At 36.3% G+C, this 16,854-nt stretch overlaps 1 protein-coding gene across 2 annotated transcripts; it reads left to right on the top strand.

Annotated features, from left to right (window-relative positions):
• Positions 1-1,185: 1,185 nt before the first annotated feature.
• LOC122310247 (4-hydroxybenzoate polyprenyltransferase, mitochondrial) lies at positions 1,186-16,589 on the top strand. 2 transcript variants are annotated; one of them, XM_043124127.1, is made up of 8 exons: positions 1,189-1,875; positions 6,257-6,392; positions 9,074-9,195; positions 10,008-10,077; positions 10,201-10,350; positions 11,465-11,600; positions 11,700-11,796; positions 14,167-16,589. In XM_043124127.1, exons 1-8 carry the CDS (start codon positions 1,340-1,342, stop codon positions 14,234-14,236), a joined length of 1,317 nt encoding a protein of 438 aa, XP_042980061.1. In that variant the 5' UTR covers positions 1,189-1,339; the 3' UTR covers positions 14,237-16,589. The 2 variants fall into 2 exon arrangements, with proteins under 2 accessions (XP_042980062.1, XP_042980061.1); XM_043124128.1 differs by lacking the exons at positions 11,700-11,796; positions 14,167-16,589 and adding an exon at positions 10,486-10,528 and having other exon boundaries at positions 1,186-1,875; positions 11,465-11,601.
• Positions 16,590-16,854: the final 265 nt, after the last annotated feature.

Here is a 16,854-nt window from a genome sequence, read left to right as displayed (position 1 = left end):
AAGCAACATAAATTGCCATACCTTTAACATCGATGGTTCCCAAATGCTGTTTAGGCGGCCTTAAGGTTACCGAGTCAGGGATGTGGAAGTTATCCCTCACAATCTCCAATTCGTGATGGAAAATAGTGGAGGACCATTGATGGACCTCAAATATGGAGCAAGGAGCATCTTCTTCTTCTTTGTTAGGGTTAATATGGGCCTCTTCAGGATGAATAGGGGGATTGTGAGGTCGCGAAGAACCAAATGTGAGAAGAAGTCGAGGGATTGCTCTTGGAGGAATCCATGGATGAGTGGCAAAAGTTGAGAAAGAGGATACGAAGACAATAGAGAACTTGAAAGGAGAAAAAAGAGGAATCAAAAGAGGAGAAATGAGAAAGAGAGTGTTTGAAAATTATAAATACCTGCATCGGTTGATATGCAAAATAGCATGAAGACGAAACAACGTTATGATAGAAAGACATGAAAATTGATATAATGCTATAATTACAAATCCCATCACACTACACGTGATAAGACTTCACGGGATAACTGGAAGGGGCTCAATATCACTAAGAGGCCTATTGGGCTAACCAGTGGACCTAGGTTATGAGTTGGGCTGACCGGTGGACTTGGGTTATGAGTTGGGCTGCTAACAAAAGGTCCCATGGGAACCGGGCCTTTCCCCATATTCCATTTCATTCTAACCTTCGGAAGAATAACTGTTTGAGTCTTCCGGATAAAAAAAGCTATTCGATCGTTTGAGTATGGATAAGCTCTCTACCCATTTACTTGAATTTCAAATGTGGGATAAACTTGCTATTATATAATAATAGAAGTTTCATGGGCTCTATATATATAGAAAATCTAGATATGTAAAGATCATATGATTCATTAGTATTAAAAAAAGAGTTTTCTATCGTAATCACTTATTTACGCATAAGAGATATTCCTAAAACCTTTAGGTATGGTTTGGTAGTAGGATGAGAATTTTGAATTTTAAGATAAAATATTAAAATATTATATTTTAATATTATTATTGTTAATTTTGAGATTTGAAAAGTTAAATTATTTATTATATTTTATATGAATATTTGATAAAGTTATAATAATAAGATGAGAATTTTGAAAGGCCAAACCATACCTTAACTACTCTACTCTTTAATTGCATTGCGGGTGATTATGCATAAATGACCCTAAAACACGTTCATAACATAGGGATGAAGGGTTCCGAAAGATGTCTTGGAGTTTTGCTTTTTTTTTTTTTTTAGTAAATTAATGCTGCTAGTTGGATCACTGGCTTAGCCACGGCGAACGGGCAAAACGAGCGGTAACGCTCAGGCAGCCTGTAGCTTTACCATGAATGGAATGGGTTGAGTTCGGTTGGTGGCAGGCTATTCCTTCTCTTTTGGTCCACCATAAAGTCCTCTGTTGTCGGAATCTAGGTGATGCACCAGGTGAATTTTTCCAAATGGCGTCGTTTCTGTTCGCTCGCTCTTTCCGTAGGCTTCAGAAACTCACCCGCTTTTCCTCTTCCTCTTCATCCTCGCTCTATCTTTGTCCCTCCTTAAATTCCTTGTCCTCTCCGCCTATCCCAACACCAAATCTTAATCCTAACCTGACACCTAATTATTGTAACCCGTTTAGGCGGTACTACCGGATCAATCCCATTTTTGAATTCCGCCGTGAGAACTTGAAACTCAATTGGGATTTTAGATCCGTTGCGCATATTTCGACGAGCGTGAGGGAGAGCGAGGAGGATAAGGGAGGGTCGAGACCGTTGAAGGCGGAGGTGTCTTGGATTGACTTGTACTTGCCAAAACAAGCTCGCCCTTATGCTCGTCTTGCTCGGCTCGATAAGCCCATAGGGACCTGGTTACTCGCTTGGCCATGCATGTGGTATCACTGCTTTACTCTTCCTTTCTTGTCTTTTTGTGCGTCTCTCTCTCTCTCTCTCTCTCTCTCTCTCTCTCTCTCTCTCTCTCTCTCTCCTTTTTATTTTATTTTATTTTTTATTTTTATTATATTTGTTATTTTTTATTTTTTATTTTTAAGGATTACATGAGAACTGGGGAGGAGCTTAACCGTGAATATATTGAACCTGATAAATTGATGATAGTGGCAGTGATTTGGTGTTTTTGTTTGCTTTAGTTTTCCTGTTGGACAACGAAGCTGCTTCAACTCTCTTAAATTAAGAATTTCTTCCTCTTGTTCAGCGTCTCGTGTCAATTAGTATTTAATTGTTTGGTTTTTCTATGTGATTGGACCCTTTACTGAAGACTATATCCCGTTATTCGTTAGCTATGGTTTTTCTATTTTAAATAATTCACCCTTTTCAGCACAATTGGGCTAGCTCCTGGTCTAACTATAGGGTTAAGTGGGAAGTTCTTGATTCTTCAATGGGTTGATTGCTTGAAAGAGGAAAATACTTTCTAACATTGTGTCCTCTCATGATATTTGAATGTGCAGGCATGATTGTCATCCCTAATAGACCGCATTAAGCATAAAGTAACCATCCTTCAAACTTCTATTTTTTTATGACTTCTGAATGGGATCCACCAGCATACCTACATAACCACCAACTGTTTGGCACAATTTACACCATCGCAAAATTACTAAAACGTAATTTGAAGCCCATAACTCCCTAGCCACCTCCCAATGAAATAGGAGGCTCTTTCCTCACACTGCTTACACATACAATGCTACTCCAAGACTATGGTCTGCCTCTTCCACGTATTATCTATGATTAAAATCTTTCTTAAATTGCCATCCTAGCAAAATAAGCTGCCCTAGAAGGTATCTTATTTTTTGAAATATTCTTCCAAGGAAATGAAGAGGCAACTTGAGGGACGGGTGCAGTAAAGAAAGACTCGGCCTCAAAGTATGCTTTTGGATGGGATCCAATAGTTGTTGTCAACACCATCTGTTGTGAAACGTGTGGCAATTGCTGATGAATTATACAGAATGATCAAAAGAGAAAAAGATAGAAATCAACATAGAGATTTAACATGGTTCGACGATGTGCCCAAATCCACAAGGAGCTAGCAGCGCAAAATTCACTATTAGTCAATTAGGGTTACATAATGTGTATCTATACTAACCCTAGACGTACAAACATATTTAAGAAAATTACATAATCTACCTACTTTCAGTGTATGAGCCATATACTTCAAAGAATGCAAAGAAAAAATCTGCCTCCCAGTCTATGCTAATCTAATAAAAGTAAGATTCTATAGTTGTATGTTATTAGAGTTTGGGAAGTGCTTTGCAACTGAAACCTACTTACAACAATTCATATGAAACAAATCTTGGAAGATTGTCTTCAATGATTGGGCTCTACACCATACATAATATCAAAATCTGATTTGGATCCGTTGCCCACCTCAAATCTAAGAATATGACAGAAATCCCCTCTACCCCTTTGAATGTGGATGAGGCATTGTATGTCAACGACTCGCTTATCGGTTTTGGTAAATGGGGATCTGGTGGGTTTCTTTAATAGCTCGCGAGGTTTACGACAAGGTAGATCCATTATCACCTCTATTATTTGTCATCGTAATGGAGGCTCTAAGTAGAATGGTGTCGGCTGCAGTTGAGGGGGGATTCTTTTCTGGATTTTTAGTGGGAAATATCAACATTTCACATCTTTTGTTTGTGGATGATACTTTGCTGTTTTGTGAGGCAAATGCAGGACATATACAATACTTGAAGCGGTATCTGGTTTAAAGATTAATCTTGCGAAGGTGGAGATAGTTGCGGTTGGTGAGGTGAGGAACATTAGGGGGTTGGCTAACACTTTGGGATGTGCGGTCTCTTTGTTTCCATTGAAGTACCTTGGCCTTTAGTTGGGGGCTACCTTTAAAGCCAAGGCAATTTGGGAGGAGGTGGTGGAGAAATTAGAGAATAGATTGGCCGGGTGGAAAAGGTTGTATTTAACTAAAGGGGGGCGGATCACTCTTATTAAGAGCACTTTATTTAACCTTCCCGCCAGCATACTACTTGTCTTTATTCCCTCTTCCTGCCAGCATTGCAACGAGAATAGTGAACGTGACTTTTTGTGGAGTAGCTTGGATGAGGAGCTCAAATTTCACATAGTGGGGTGGAATAAGGTGTGTACTCTTTTGAGATATGGAGGCTTGGGGATCCGTAATGTGAGGGCTTTTAACCAGGCATTACTAGGAAAATGGTTGTGGCGTTATAATAAGGAGAGTGGAACTTTATGGAGAGGGGTGATCGACATGAAGTATGGAAGTACATGGGGGGGTTGGTGTTCTGGGGAAGGGAAGGGGGCATATGGGGTGGGGTTATGGAAATACATAAGGAAAGGTTGGTGTTCCTTCGCCAGAAACACTAGATTATGTGTGGGGAATGGCAGTAGGGTTAGCTTTTGGCATGATGTGTGGATGGGAGACACGGTCTTGAAGGATGCTTATCCTACTATTTTCAGAATTGCTCAAGATGAAGAAGCCATGGTGGCTGATTTGCGGGTAATAATCAATGACACACAGGAATGGGACATAAGTCTTACTTGGGATGCACATGATTGGGAAGTGATTGGGCTGGTGGAGTTTCTCAGCCTGCTGTATAACACTGCTATTGATGCCATAAATGAAGATAAGATGGTATGGAGACCTTCTAGGAAAGGAAATTTTTCTGTGTGCTCCTTTTATGACACAATTACTATGCATCAAAGACACAGTAATTTTCCTTGGAAGAACATTTGGAGGAGCAAAGCACCTACTAAGGTTGCTTTCTTTGTATGGATAGTAGCATTAGGGAAGATTCTTACTATGGACAACCTAAGAAGATGAGGACTTATCATAATAGAATGGTGCTGTATGTGTAGAAAGAATGGTGAATCGGTGGACCATCTACTTCTACATTGTGAGTTTGCTCGGGAAACATGGAATTATTTCTTCAGCAAAATGGGTATAGCATGGGTCATGCCGGGAAGGGTGGTAGAAGTATTAGCAAACTGGAGAGGAATCATGGGGACATCACAGATTGCGGCCGTATGGAAGATGGCTCCTCTTTGTATTATTTGGTGTATTTGGAGTGAGAGACATGATAAGACTTTTTGAGGATCAGGAACGCTCTCTAGAAGAGTTTAGGAGGTTTTTTTGGAAGTCTTTATTTATGTGGGCCATAGCTTTAGAGTTGAATGGTCTCAGCTTCCATGATTTCCTTCTATCAGTTACTAGTTCCTAAATAGGTGTATTCACATGTATACTTTCAGTGTACTTAGGCTATGCCTATCTTTTCATCAATAAAATATCTTATTACTTAGAAAAAAAAATGTTTTTCTGCACTCCAACATCAAGAGGCCCGTTGACCTCATATGAACACAACCCTTCACGCCCTAACATTACCATACATAGTATCCGCCACCAATCACTACAAAATCTCTCTCCCCATTGCATAATGTCATAACCGTTTGCTTTGGAGAGTTTTCTGAAAAAAAAAAAAAAAAAAAAAAAAAGGAAGAAAAGAACTCTAACCCCCAAACCTCCATATGCAATGGGTGGAAATCTTAGACCACTTGATATGGTAAACTCATCGTGACCTCCACCCAACAAGAAGTCCCACTAGAGCTTCTCAAGACATTGGGCTACACCAACGAGGGTAGTGTAACGATCTAAGGAAGGCCCAAGCCACATTTGGGCCATATTCCGAAAGGACTATTCAATGGTAGAATTGGAGCTTATAGAAATCATCAGAAAGAGCAAGAACTTCTCCCTCCTAAGTAATATTGGCCACCTATATTCACTTACCATAGGGTATCATAATCTCCCTCCGTAAATTCCTTACGTCCTAGTCATGTCTTTCTATCATAGGTGACACAACTCAAGGGTATAACACACCCCGCCTTTAGATTAATAGAGTAGCTTCCAACCAACTAGGCAATGTTGTATTTTCTTGATAATGCCATCCGAGATGGATTGTACCTCGAAGGACGCTCCCAATGAAAGTTTCAGATATTTCATGGGCAAGTATGGTCCTCGACAATTGAGATTAGGCCAAACCTCCATAATTATAAACCGCTCTTTCTGGTACTGATTCTGACTTTGCCAAATTGATTTTGATCCCTGGGATGGCTTTGGAGAAAAACATTGTGTTGTTGTTGATGCATCCTTATAATTATATATTAGAATTTCATAGACCATTCACTCATATTAACTTTTTTTATTTTTATATCACAAGTAGTTTGGGTGCTGTGTTAAATTGTAATTTTGATAAATGCTATTAACTGGGGATCTGAAACTGTTGTTTATTGGTTTAGGTCAATTACCTTGGCCACATCCCCAGGACAGCTTCCTGATTTTAAGATGTTGACGCTGTTTGGTTGTGGAGCTTTGCTTCTAAGGGGTGCTGGATGTACCATAAATGATCTTCTTGATCGGGATATTGATATAATGGTAAGTCTCATTGATTTCTACCCTTTCTGGTAAATGTAATCGTGTTATTTTATACTGGGATACAATGCTTGTTTTAGTTGCTAAAATTTGTCTGATGAGTACGTTTCTATGCATATTTGTGGTGATTCAGAGCATTATGTGTTGTCATTTGGTGAGCACGTCAAATAAGCGAAATGGCTTTACTTTTTTCATGACCAAATGTTTGTTTTCTTGAGATTCCAATTTTTTGTTTGAAATGAAACATGTTTAGTTTAAATTAGGATTCATGCTTACTGGATTTAACAAAATCATAAACTTATCTATTTGCTGTCGGTCTACCACAACCTTCCCCCTTTATTGGGGGACTGGCTGTTTATGGGTCGGACATGAAAGAAAAAAATTATTTACTTAGTTGTGAGTGCTATTGTTGGACTTGATGACGGGATAGTGTAGCTGTTATCATTTATATTCCCAGATCTATCTTCAATCATTGCACATGTTCATTTTCATATTTGGAGGTGGAGATAGTTTAACCCATTTTTGGGAGGCTCTCAAACTTGTAATTGAATCTGTTTTCTGAACACTGTATATATGTTTAGTGTTACAACCTCATATTTTTTATGGAAGGTTTTAAACCTTTCACTATTAGATTTGCTACTTGGGTAATTATTATTATTATTATTATTTTGCTTGAGGTTGATAAGAGTGCATCATAATGTTTAATTCAATCAGCATTGTCTTTAATATTTGATCATTTTTGTTCTTGATTTCTTTGTTTACTTATCAAAAAAATATTTGATCATTTTTATTTTCATGCATTATGAAGTGGATAGTTGGCCTATGGTCTTTATATACCATTGAGGCCACTTGATGCAGACTATAGCCCCCGATTTGGTGAATCAACAAGTGATTTTCTATTTTTTTCAAATATAATATAATTTGTATTTTCACAGCACTAAATCACATGCACAAACAAAGCATAAAAAGATAACTAAAGAAGGAGAATGAGTTTCACCATTGATCCGGCCATAAGACATCGTGTATTTCTAGTAGGAAAGTGGACATTGTTTAGCTCTGTGTGGGGACCACTGCAAATGAAAAAACTTGGGAGTGAGCCTAGCTGCCCTTCCCATAACTACCAAAAGTACCTGTATAGTGTACGGAAAAGAAAGAATTCACTGATCTACGTTAACCGCCAACCGCTCAATAAGACAATCAAGCTTACCTCAATATCGAGATATCCGTGCTTTCCCCCTAAAGTTCCTAGAGCCCTGGTCTGCCAGTCTGCATAGGTGTCTATTCTAACCTAACAAAACCAAATCTGACTTGCTAAATCTGCAATCGCTTATGTTGGTCTTACAATGTATTGATAACCATCTTTCTCACCCATCCCGCCATTCAGTATGAATGGAGTAAGGGACGACCTCTTTTATTTCCTTTACCTTGTTTGCGGCTTTTAGATTTGAGTTCTTTGAAGGCCAAAGCATACTTTAGTGCTTGCTCTCCAGATAGAGATGTTTCGATCGAGTTATTTAGGTTATGTTTGGATGCTAAGGTGATCTCAGATGATCTGAGTTATGTGATAGTAGTATTTTATGGGTCTCATTGAGATGTGTTTGAATGTAAATAGTTTGAGATATGTGTTTGAATATATGAAGTAGGTTGAGATGGCTTTAACATTTTTTTGGAAAGTTGAAAAAGTATTGGGTCCCATCAATGATTGATTTGGAATGGATTGAGTTCACTCTAACAACCAAACATAGCCGTACAAAGTTTAAGATGGCATCAAAGTTGATACGATTGGTAACGCAGTTATAAAATTTGGTCATATTGCAAAGGAAATCTTAATCTAACACTCCCTGTGATATGACCATAGCCCCTTGTGGTATGCGTTTATTCGAAATAGGTCTCTCCGTCCATTTTTAATAGAAACCACGTGGACCAATCAGAGACTGTTATGTGGCAAGAATTTTAACTAAATTTTATTTGAAAATAATAAACATCTTTTTAATAGGGTTTTTTTTTTTTTTTTTGAATTTTCAAAAAACTTAAAAACAAAACTTCAAAGCCACCATGGAACCCATTGGTGGCAGAGATTTTTTTATTATTATTTTTTTAAAAATTAATAAACTTTTTAAAAAATTAACTTGCCACGTGGCGATCTCTGATTGCTACTCATGGTTTCGTTAATCGTGATTGATGGAAAATAGACGGAAGGTCCTATTGCTAATAAATGCATACTGTAGGGGCTATGGCTAATAAAAAATGCATAAGTATCTAGATTGAAATAGACCATAGCAGAGCGGGTGTCTAGCCAAAATTTCCTATTGTAAAAGATGTTATAGTTTGGGGGATGGTAATGTGTAATTTTGCCCCCCAAAAATTAGAGACGGAAGTAATAGGGATCTGAATTTTCTCCAGCCATTATAAAGTTAATTTAGTCCTCATTGTACTGCCATACTCTTGATCCCTGCAACCATGTCATATTGAATTTGAATTTTTGGGAATCTTTTTCAATTTGGAGATGTAAAGTTTATTTTGTGATTGATATTTTTTCCCTCCATCTTTCTTTGATTGAGAAAATATGGAAACTAAGGATATTTTTATTTGATTTTTGATTGATGATTTTTCATTTGACTCCAACTTATTTTTTTATAAGTATTTTACTTTGCATAATTATGCAAGAACCTTCTGTAATGCAGGTGGAACGTACAAAGTTGCGACCAATTGCAAGTGGTCTTTTGTCACCATTTCAAGGACTTTGTTTTCTTGGGTTTCAGTTGCTTTTGGGCCTTGAGATTCTTCTTCAATTGGATAATTATAGGTTAGTGGCATTTTCATGTGTGATCCTTGAGCTGATAAATTACCAACTTTTTTTGTAACATTTTGTGTCTAGAACCGAGGGCATCTATCTTCATGCGAGAGGGATCCTGGGAAACAATCAGTAGGATTTCTTGTTTCTCTTCAACAAATGTTCATTGAAATTGAATATCTAACCTTTTAAGGCTTAAGAGAGTAATTTATGAAGAATATCAAATTGAGGCAATAACTATTTTCCTTCATATAGAGGCAAGTTCTCATGGTATGACTCCATTGAATGGGGGAAACTAGCAACAAGTTTATTAGCTTTTTTTTATTGGCACCAGGTGTCCAGGAACAATTTTCCGACTAATCCCGGGGGTGCATAGGCCCTCGGTAAGGAATTTCCCGCAAGTGCACATCGGATAATTCAAGGAGAAAATCTCCCAATCCGATGGCCCTTAGAAATTGTTTGCACCCAAGGGATTTGAACCTTGGATTTGGGGGGAGCATACCCCCAAGCCCAAGGCCTTTACCACTTGAGCCAATCCTAGGGTTTGCCACAAGTTTATTAGCTTACCAAACCGTGAACAAGATTAGGACCGATTTCAAGTTTTTTCAAGATCTTGATACAACTTTTGGTTTATTCTTCCTGCAAAATCTGGTTGAACAAAATTTTTCAATAGATGCTTTTTAAATATAGCAATTTCATGCAATCTATGAATTTTCTTCATATCCTCAGTTTTTGCTTGCAAATTTGGTTAAATCAGCTCTTTACTGATACTATTAAGTGTGTGTGGTCCTTGCAAATTGATGTGGCTTGTCTACTTCTGCCAGCCGTATTTTGGGGGCTTCATCCCTGTTGCTAGTCTTCTCCTATCCCCTAATGAAGAGGTTTACATTTTGGGTAATGTTGTTTGTTGTCCAATTCTGTTAACACATGCAAGTACAACTTTGTTTTTTTCTTTCCTTGAATCAGCATTTCATGAGTTTTGACTAGTATTCTGACAATGCAAATATATCACTGCAGCCTCAAGCCTATCTAGGTCTCACCTTTAATTGGGGTGCTTTATTAGGGTGGGCTGCAATTAAAGGAAGTCTAGAACCAGCTATAGTGTTCCCATTATACATTTCTGGAGTATTTTGGACTCTTGTGTATGACACAATATATGCACATCAGGTATAATTTAATATCTTTCGGAGGCTATAATCATACTTTCTTACACATTCTCCAACTGCTTCATGTAAGCGAACTGACATGCATGAATACAATGAGATTTCCTAAGACAAACTCTTCTAATGGTTTTGTCTATAGACTAGAGCTTTTGGAGTTAGCATTCAGCAAATCCAAAGCTCAGGTTCTTTTCCATAAATACAAATTTTGTTTATTATATACTTGGGTTGTTTGGTGGGGGGGGGGGGGGGGGGGGGGGGGGGGGGGGGGGGGGGGGGTGTTGTCTATGTAGTTTTATATTTTTATTTTTATTTTTTTAAATGAAAATTTTCAGCTGTTTTGACTTTTATCATGGAAAAAGTAACTTTTTTTTTTCTTTTTCTCTTTTTTTTTTTTGAAATTTAAAGTTTAGTTTTAGATGCTTTTATTTCCTTCTTCTTCTTCTTCCCTTTTTATTTTTATTTTTATTTATTGATTTTTTAAATCTTAGGAGGTTGTTGTAATTTTTTTTTTATAAGTAAAATGGAAATCTTAGGAGGTTGTAATTTATTCTGACGAGTTCAGTTTGTTCAAGCTGTGTTTCTTAGACTTTTTATTATGATATGAAGGGTCCGTGGCTTACAAAACTGTCAAGTTTATTTTTGTTGTTTTGGGGGGGGGGGGGGGGGGGGGGGGGGGGGGGGGATGGGGTGGTCAATGTAGTTTTTTATTTTTATTTTTTTAAATGAAAATTTTCAGCTGTTTTGACTTTTATCATGGAAAAAGTAAACTTTTTTTTTTCTTTTTTTTTTTTTGAAATTTAAAGTTTAGTTTTAGATGCTTTTATTTCCTCCTTCTTCTTCTTCCCTTTTTTCTTTAATTTATTTATTTATTTATTTTTAAATCTTAGGAGGTTGTTGTAATTTTTTTTTTATAAGTAAAATGGAAATCTTAGGAGGTTGTAATTTATTCCGAGGAGTTCAGTTTGTTCAAGCAGTGTTTCGTACACTTTTTTATCATGATATGAAGGGTCCGTGGCTTACTTACAAAACTGTCAAGTTTATTGAAGTATGAAATCATTGTTAGAGAAAATGCATTTCTCCTTGCTACCTAACAAATACTTTATCTAACTTGCATTCAGGATAAAGAAGATGACTTGAAAGTGGGTGTTAAATCTACGGCTTTGAGATTTGGGGATTTAACAAAGGAGTGGATTACCGGCTTTGGAATTGCATGCATCAGTAGCCTCACCCTCAGTGGATTTAATGCTGGGATTGGTATTTATCATGCTCTCTATGTTTGCTACTTTCTGTTAGTTGTAATTCACTTATGATAATCTTTTTCTTTTTCTGAAAAACAAAAACATTCTGGAGCAGGGTGGCCATATTATATATTTTTGGCAGCTGCGTCTGGACAATTGGCTTGGCAGATATGGACGGTGGACCTATCGTCCCGTGCTGATTGCAACAGGAAGTGCGTAATTTTTATTTAATAGATTTTTTCAGGTTCTAGTAAAACATAGGTTCACTGTTTATATTCTGTTGGTTGTTCTTTGGCTCACATGATGCATAAAGGCATTCTATAATTCCTCTAGGGTCCTACTGATATATATATATAAATCCTCTAGGGGCGTACTTTAAAAAATGCACATAGCTAGAGATCCTATTCTGTTCATAAGGTTTTTCTTGTCCTTTTGTTCAGAGAAATGCCTTTGTTTTTTGTAATCTATAGATGATGAGTGAGCCTTTTTTAGATGAATTTAGGTGTATCGGCTAATGCAGCTATTTGTCCAGAAGATCTAGGAGTGTAAGCAGTACAAGCTGAAAGGCTCCCATGCTAATATAAAATCCGAAAGAATAGACATGGTACTTGGCCAAGAACATCATTTGAAAGGGCTCATACATTAATTTTGATTGAACACTAAATATAGTGTGCACGCCTGCAAACATCTGCTTTCTTGTTATTGGTTCAGGTTTTGTTTGGTATATTAAAATTTGAGAAATTATGATAACAACACCTTTGCGTTTTGGTTTTTTAATGTTAAGACCTCAGTTTTCAGTGGTTGAACTTTTAACACCCGAGTTTCATAACATTTGAAATTCTAGACCTTCATATAATGCTCTGAGACTTTGTAGGTGAAAATTGTTGACATGGGCCATAGTGCCACCTGTAACGTAAGCATTCATTACAAATAAATAAAAGAACAAAAAGAGGAAAAAAAACTCGGAGAATCCTCCATTGCCATCAATAGGGCTGGTAGGTGCAACTTGGCGGACTGAGGGGGAGAATCCCATCCACCTCACGGCCCCCAATGCTGCAACTGCAAGGAGAGGGAGATCCCTCCCACTTGCATGCCAGAGGGATGTCCCCAACTGTGCTAACACAATAGGGGAGGCACCATTGCACATTGGATGAGGATTCCCCACCCTGCAAACACAGTAAAGCATTATTTTTGTTACACCTAGCACTGCATTGCTACACTCGTAATTTCTGTCAAGAAATTGACAGCAAATAGACTGAGGTCTTGAGTTTCAAATGTTATTGAACTTGGGTCTTAAATTTTCATAAGTGAAATATTGGCTCTTAACTTAGAAAGCAAGCCAAAAAGTATAGGGGAGTGGTGTCATAAATTTCCCAATTTTATTATAAATCTGATAAACATTACAATTTGTATGATTGCATGAACACATGTCTGTTGAAATTTATAAAATCATATTAAAAAGTGGATAATGGATCATTTAGGAGGCCTTTGGTAGGAATTAAAACAAAAGGATCATCTTATGAATCACATTATGCTGTATTTGAGTGTTAGTTAAAATTAATGTATTTCCCTCAGGTCTAATGTTTGAATCCTTGAGTGCAAACGATTTTTAAGGGCTACATCCCATCAGTGATATGCAGATTATTTACCTAATCCGTGTAATGTCGGCACGTTACACGGTTTGGAGGTTTAATTCGGTAAAAGACATGTTGCAATTGCAGAATCTCAGGGGATCGTAATAAAAAAAATATAAAACTAATGTAGGATCCCCTTTCAAATAATGTCTATGGATTAACACGATGCTGTGCTTGCATTAGTCCAGACTCCAGCCTCCTAAGATGTCATTTAAACAAGGCTCAAATATCATCTTGATTATAACAATGGAGGAATTCTCTGAGAAGAAAGATTGGGTGGCTTCAGTGGAGGGTGTTTTCTTTTTTTGAAAAAATTTTGGTTGTACGATGCTCTTTATGGCCACATCAGCAATTTTTGTCATAATGTTCTATGAAAATTAGTCGGAGGTCTTGAATATCAGATATTACAAAACTCGGTCTTAAATTTTTACGATTGAAAACTCGGGTTTTGATGTAAAAAAACCATAAAGCAAAGAGGAGTATTATCACCATTTCCTATAAAATTATAACCATACATGATGTACATCTCTCAAAGATATACATTACTTGAATTACTGAACAAGCGATACCGGCAACCAGGTCAGCTCAGCCAATTTTTACTTCATGTGGTTCATTTGTTTTTTCTCTATTTTTTAAATGCCCCTTTCATACTCATTAAGAACATCTAACGTAAACACAGGCAGCCTGTTGTCTCATATACTCCCCACCTTTACACAGTTGAAAAGTACTGAAACTCTGTGATGATCCTTTATTTTCTTGTTATAATGAGATCCATTAACTATTGTGTCTATGCTATATATATCTGACAAATTGTAACGGGTCTCAATTTAGTTTCTGTTGAATTCTTCTTTCTTCTCCGTTGAGTTTGATCATTATGATTTTGTTTTGTTCAGTAAGCTTTCATTATTATAAACTCATCTTTCTTGATTGAATCTTTGCTTCTCTCAGATTTGTGTCCAACAAGTGGTTCGGTGCTATTCTTTTTAGTGGGATCTTATTTGGAAGACTTTTGTCATAATGGTATGGTTACCTTTTCCAGAAAAGATGAGATGGATTATAGACTTCCAAACCTGCTTTCCCTGCTCCACTGATTAATGTCACATTAGGGTTAATTCTTAAGTATGCACTCTTCATTTTGCGCTCATTCAATAGACAGTTACAGCATTAGTTCTTTGAATTTCTTGAATTACAAAGGATTTACAGATACGTGTCTCTCTCTAAAGTGGCTATCCGTTTGTTAGGTCTTACTTTATATCCTATTTACGATTTGCCCTTCTTTCCCCGTTATTTGGGCCTTTTTATGCTCTTACTTGATGCTTCAATTTATGATTTGCCCTTTCTTATTTGGGCTGTTTTTTTTGGTGGAGAAACCGTCTTTTTTACTTTGTGCGTGTATTTACAATTCTGTCCTCTCTTTTTCTTTTTTTTTAAATTTTTTACCTCTTCGCTTGGGTTTTTTGTTTTTGTGGAGGAAACTGTCTTAACCTTGTTATCTTCTATCTTATAAGATATAAGAGTCTAGAGATTTGTGAATATTGTCGTTTGACTTGAAGAGTGGTTTTACAATTTTACCCTTTGTATTTGATGTGTCCTTTTTACTTACTATGGAAAATATCATCCTCTTTTACTTGATGCGTTTGTATACGATTCTGTTTAAAGTTTAATATGGATGCAAATTGAAAAAAATATTATTTTTTCTATCAGTTTTTAGTGTTAAGAATTTGTCTTACTATTAATAAATTTAAAACCTATAAATATTAATGTTTTAGAAAATATTTTAATTTTCCAAAAATGATATTACCGTTATGAAATTAAAAAAATATTATATTTTAATTTCAAAATGAAAATTATCTTTTAAGGTAAAATAATTTATTATTCCTATATACTGTTGTTTATAGGTATTATTTGCAAAATAATTCATAAAGCTAAATAATACTACTTAATCTGATATCAGTTTCTCATTTAAGAAAAATAAAATTATATTTTCAGATTTGAAACTTAATCATAAAAACCTTACATTGCTTATGCGAGTGAGAATTATAACATAATGAAATGATACTTCTAAGTGGATTTGCAGCTAAACTTTGTTTGAAAGAAGTTTATATATATATATATATATATATTTAATTTGATCACAAAAGCAATTAATTTTTGTTTTTGCTTTAATTGTCTCATTTAGCTATTAATCTCCATCTCGTATAACAATTGTTCAATTGATATCTTGCAACATTCGCCACCTAATAGCTAAGCATGGTGAACTAGGCATGTGCTACCTCTACCATTACAACTGTTTTGACTTCCATCTAGAATAGATCTTCATTTTACTAAAAGAATATTCTCAACCTAAGGACACTTTCAGCTTCACAAGCTTTTTGGTTATGGAAATTTTATTGAAAATTCTGAAAGCATAAATAAACTTTTACACATTTTAAAATGAGCAAAAACTTGAATTGTGCGAGTTGATTATGTAAAAATATACCATGCGAAAAGGGTAAATGTTGTAGTTTAGAACAAGAAATCTGCAAATAAGACCCTCAAAATATCTAAGTATATTGAACGAGGCACGTACATTATTGTGCATACCATGTTCAGGAGGCTTCAAGATCAAATGAATGGCTGAAGATAAGTTAATTGGGCAGCACTATAAGCTGCTCTCTCTCTGTCTTTTTTTTTCTCATCTCTCTCGCTCTCTCTCACACACCCACACACATGCATGGGTGCAGGCATGCATGCACAGATATGCATGCAGTGAATGTACAATGAGGCGCTCAAGGTGAGCATCAATTGCATTGTTAAAGGGCCCTTTTACTAGCAAATTACGTTGCTTTCATAACAATGTAACTGTTTGTGTATATGTTAATTCAGGTGTTGAATGGTTCTTCATGCAGTGGAATTGCAGTACATTTGATGTTGCTGATTTTACGTTGTCTGGAGAAGGTTCTTTGCGAAAATTTGGAATAAAGGGTAGAATATTAAAGCCCCCTATTTTTGTTTCTGATAACTGGGTGATAATTTGCTTCTGTGAGAAACATAGGCAGGTGGTCAAGGGAATTATTTTTTTGGAGTCCAGATTTGGAAGAGCCCAATTTTGTCGTTGTAGGTTGTTAGAGAGAGCATTTGTTTCACAGGCGAGAGATAGGATCAGTCTGATCCTTTGTTTTTAAGGTATTGATACTAGTACAGCAGAAAGTCAGTTTCACAGAAACGTAGCTAAAAAGGAAAAAAAGTTCTGAACATCATTATTTCAAATGTATAGTTATTGATGTGTACTACCAATGTGTACCAACGACTTAAGTTGCTTGTAGGAGGTTTAATTTAACAATCCTCCACTTATTCTTTAAAGATCAGTAAAGTCAAGTATTATTCCAGCATTTAATGTGTGTATGTTCGGATTGAAATAGAATCATCTCCATTTTACTTGAAATTAAGGGAACTTTGTCCATTTCTAGGGTAATGTCTCGAGAGAGGCCTAAGATAAATTTGGGTTCATACTCTAAAAGGAGTAGTTAGTGGTAGAATTGGAGTTCCATTGAAATTATTGGGAAGAGCTTCTTCCTTCTAAGCAATGGGAGATGTCATATATCCTCTACGCTTATCATTTGGTATGGTGTATCACAGAGAATCTAGTTAGTGTAA

This window comes from Carya illinoinensis, chromosome 5, assembly GCF_018687715.1.
Source record: "Carya illinoinensis cultivar Pawnee chromosome 5, C.illinoinensisPawnee_v1, whole genome shotgun sequence".
Lineage (NCBI taxonomy): Eukaryota > Viridiplantae > Streptophyta > Magnoliopsida > Fagales > Juglandaceae > Carya > Carya illinoinensis.
Note: the sequence above shows the minus strand (reverse complement) of the source record. Positions and strands in the feature narration are given on the sequence as shown.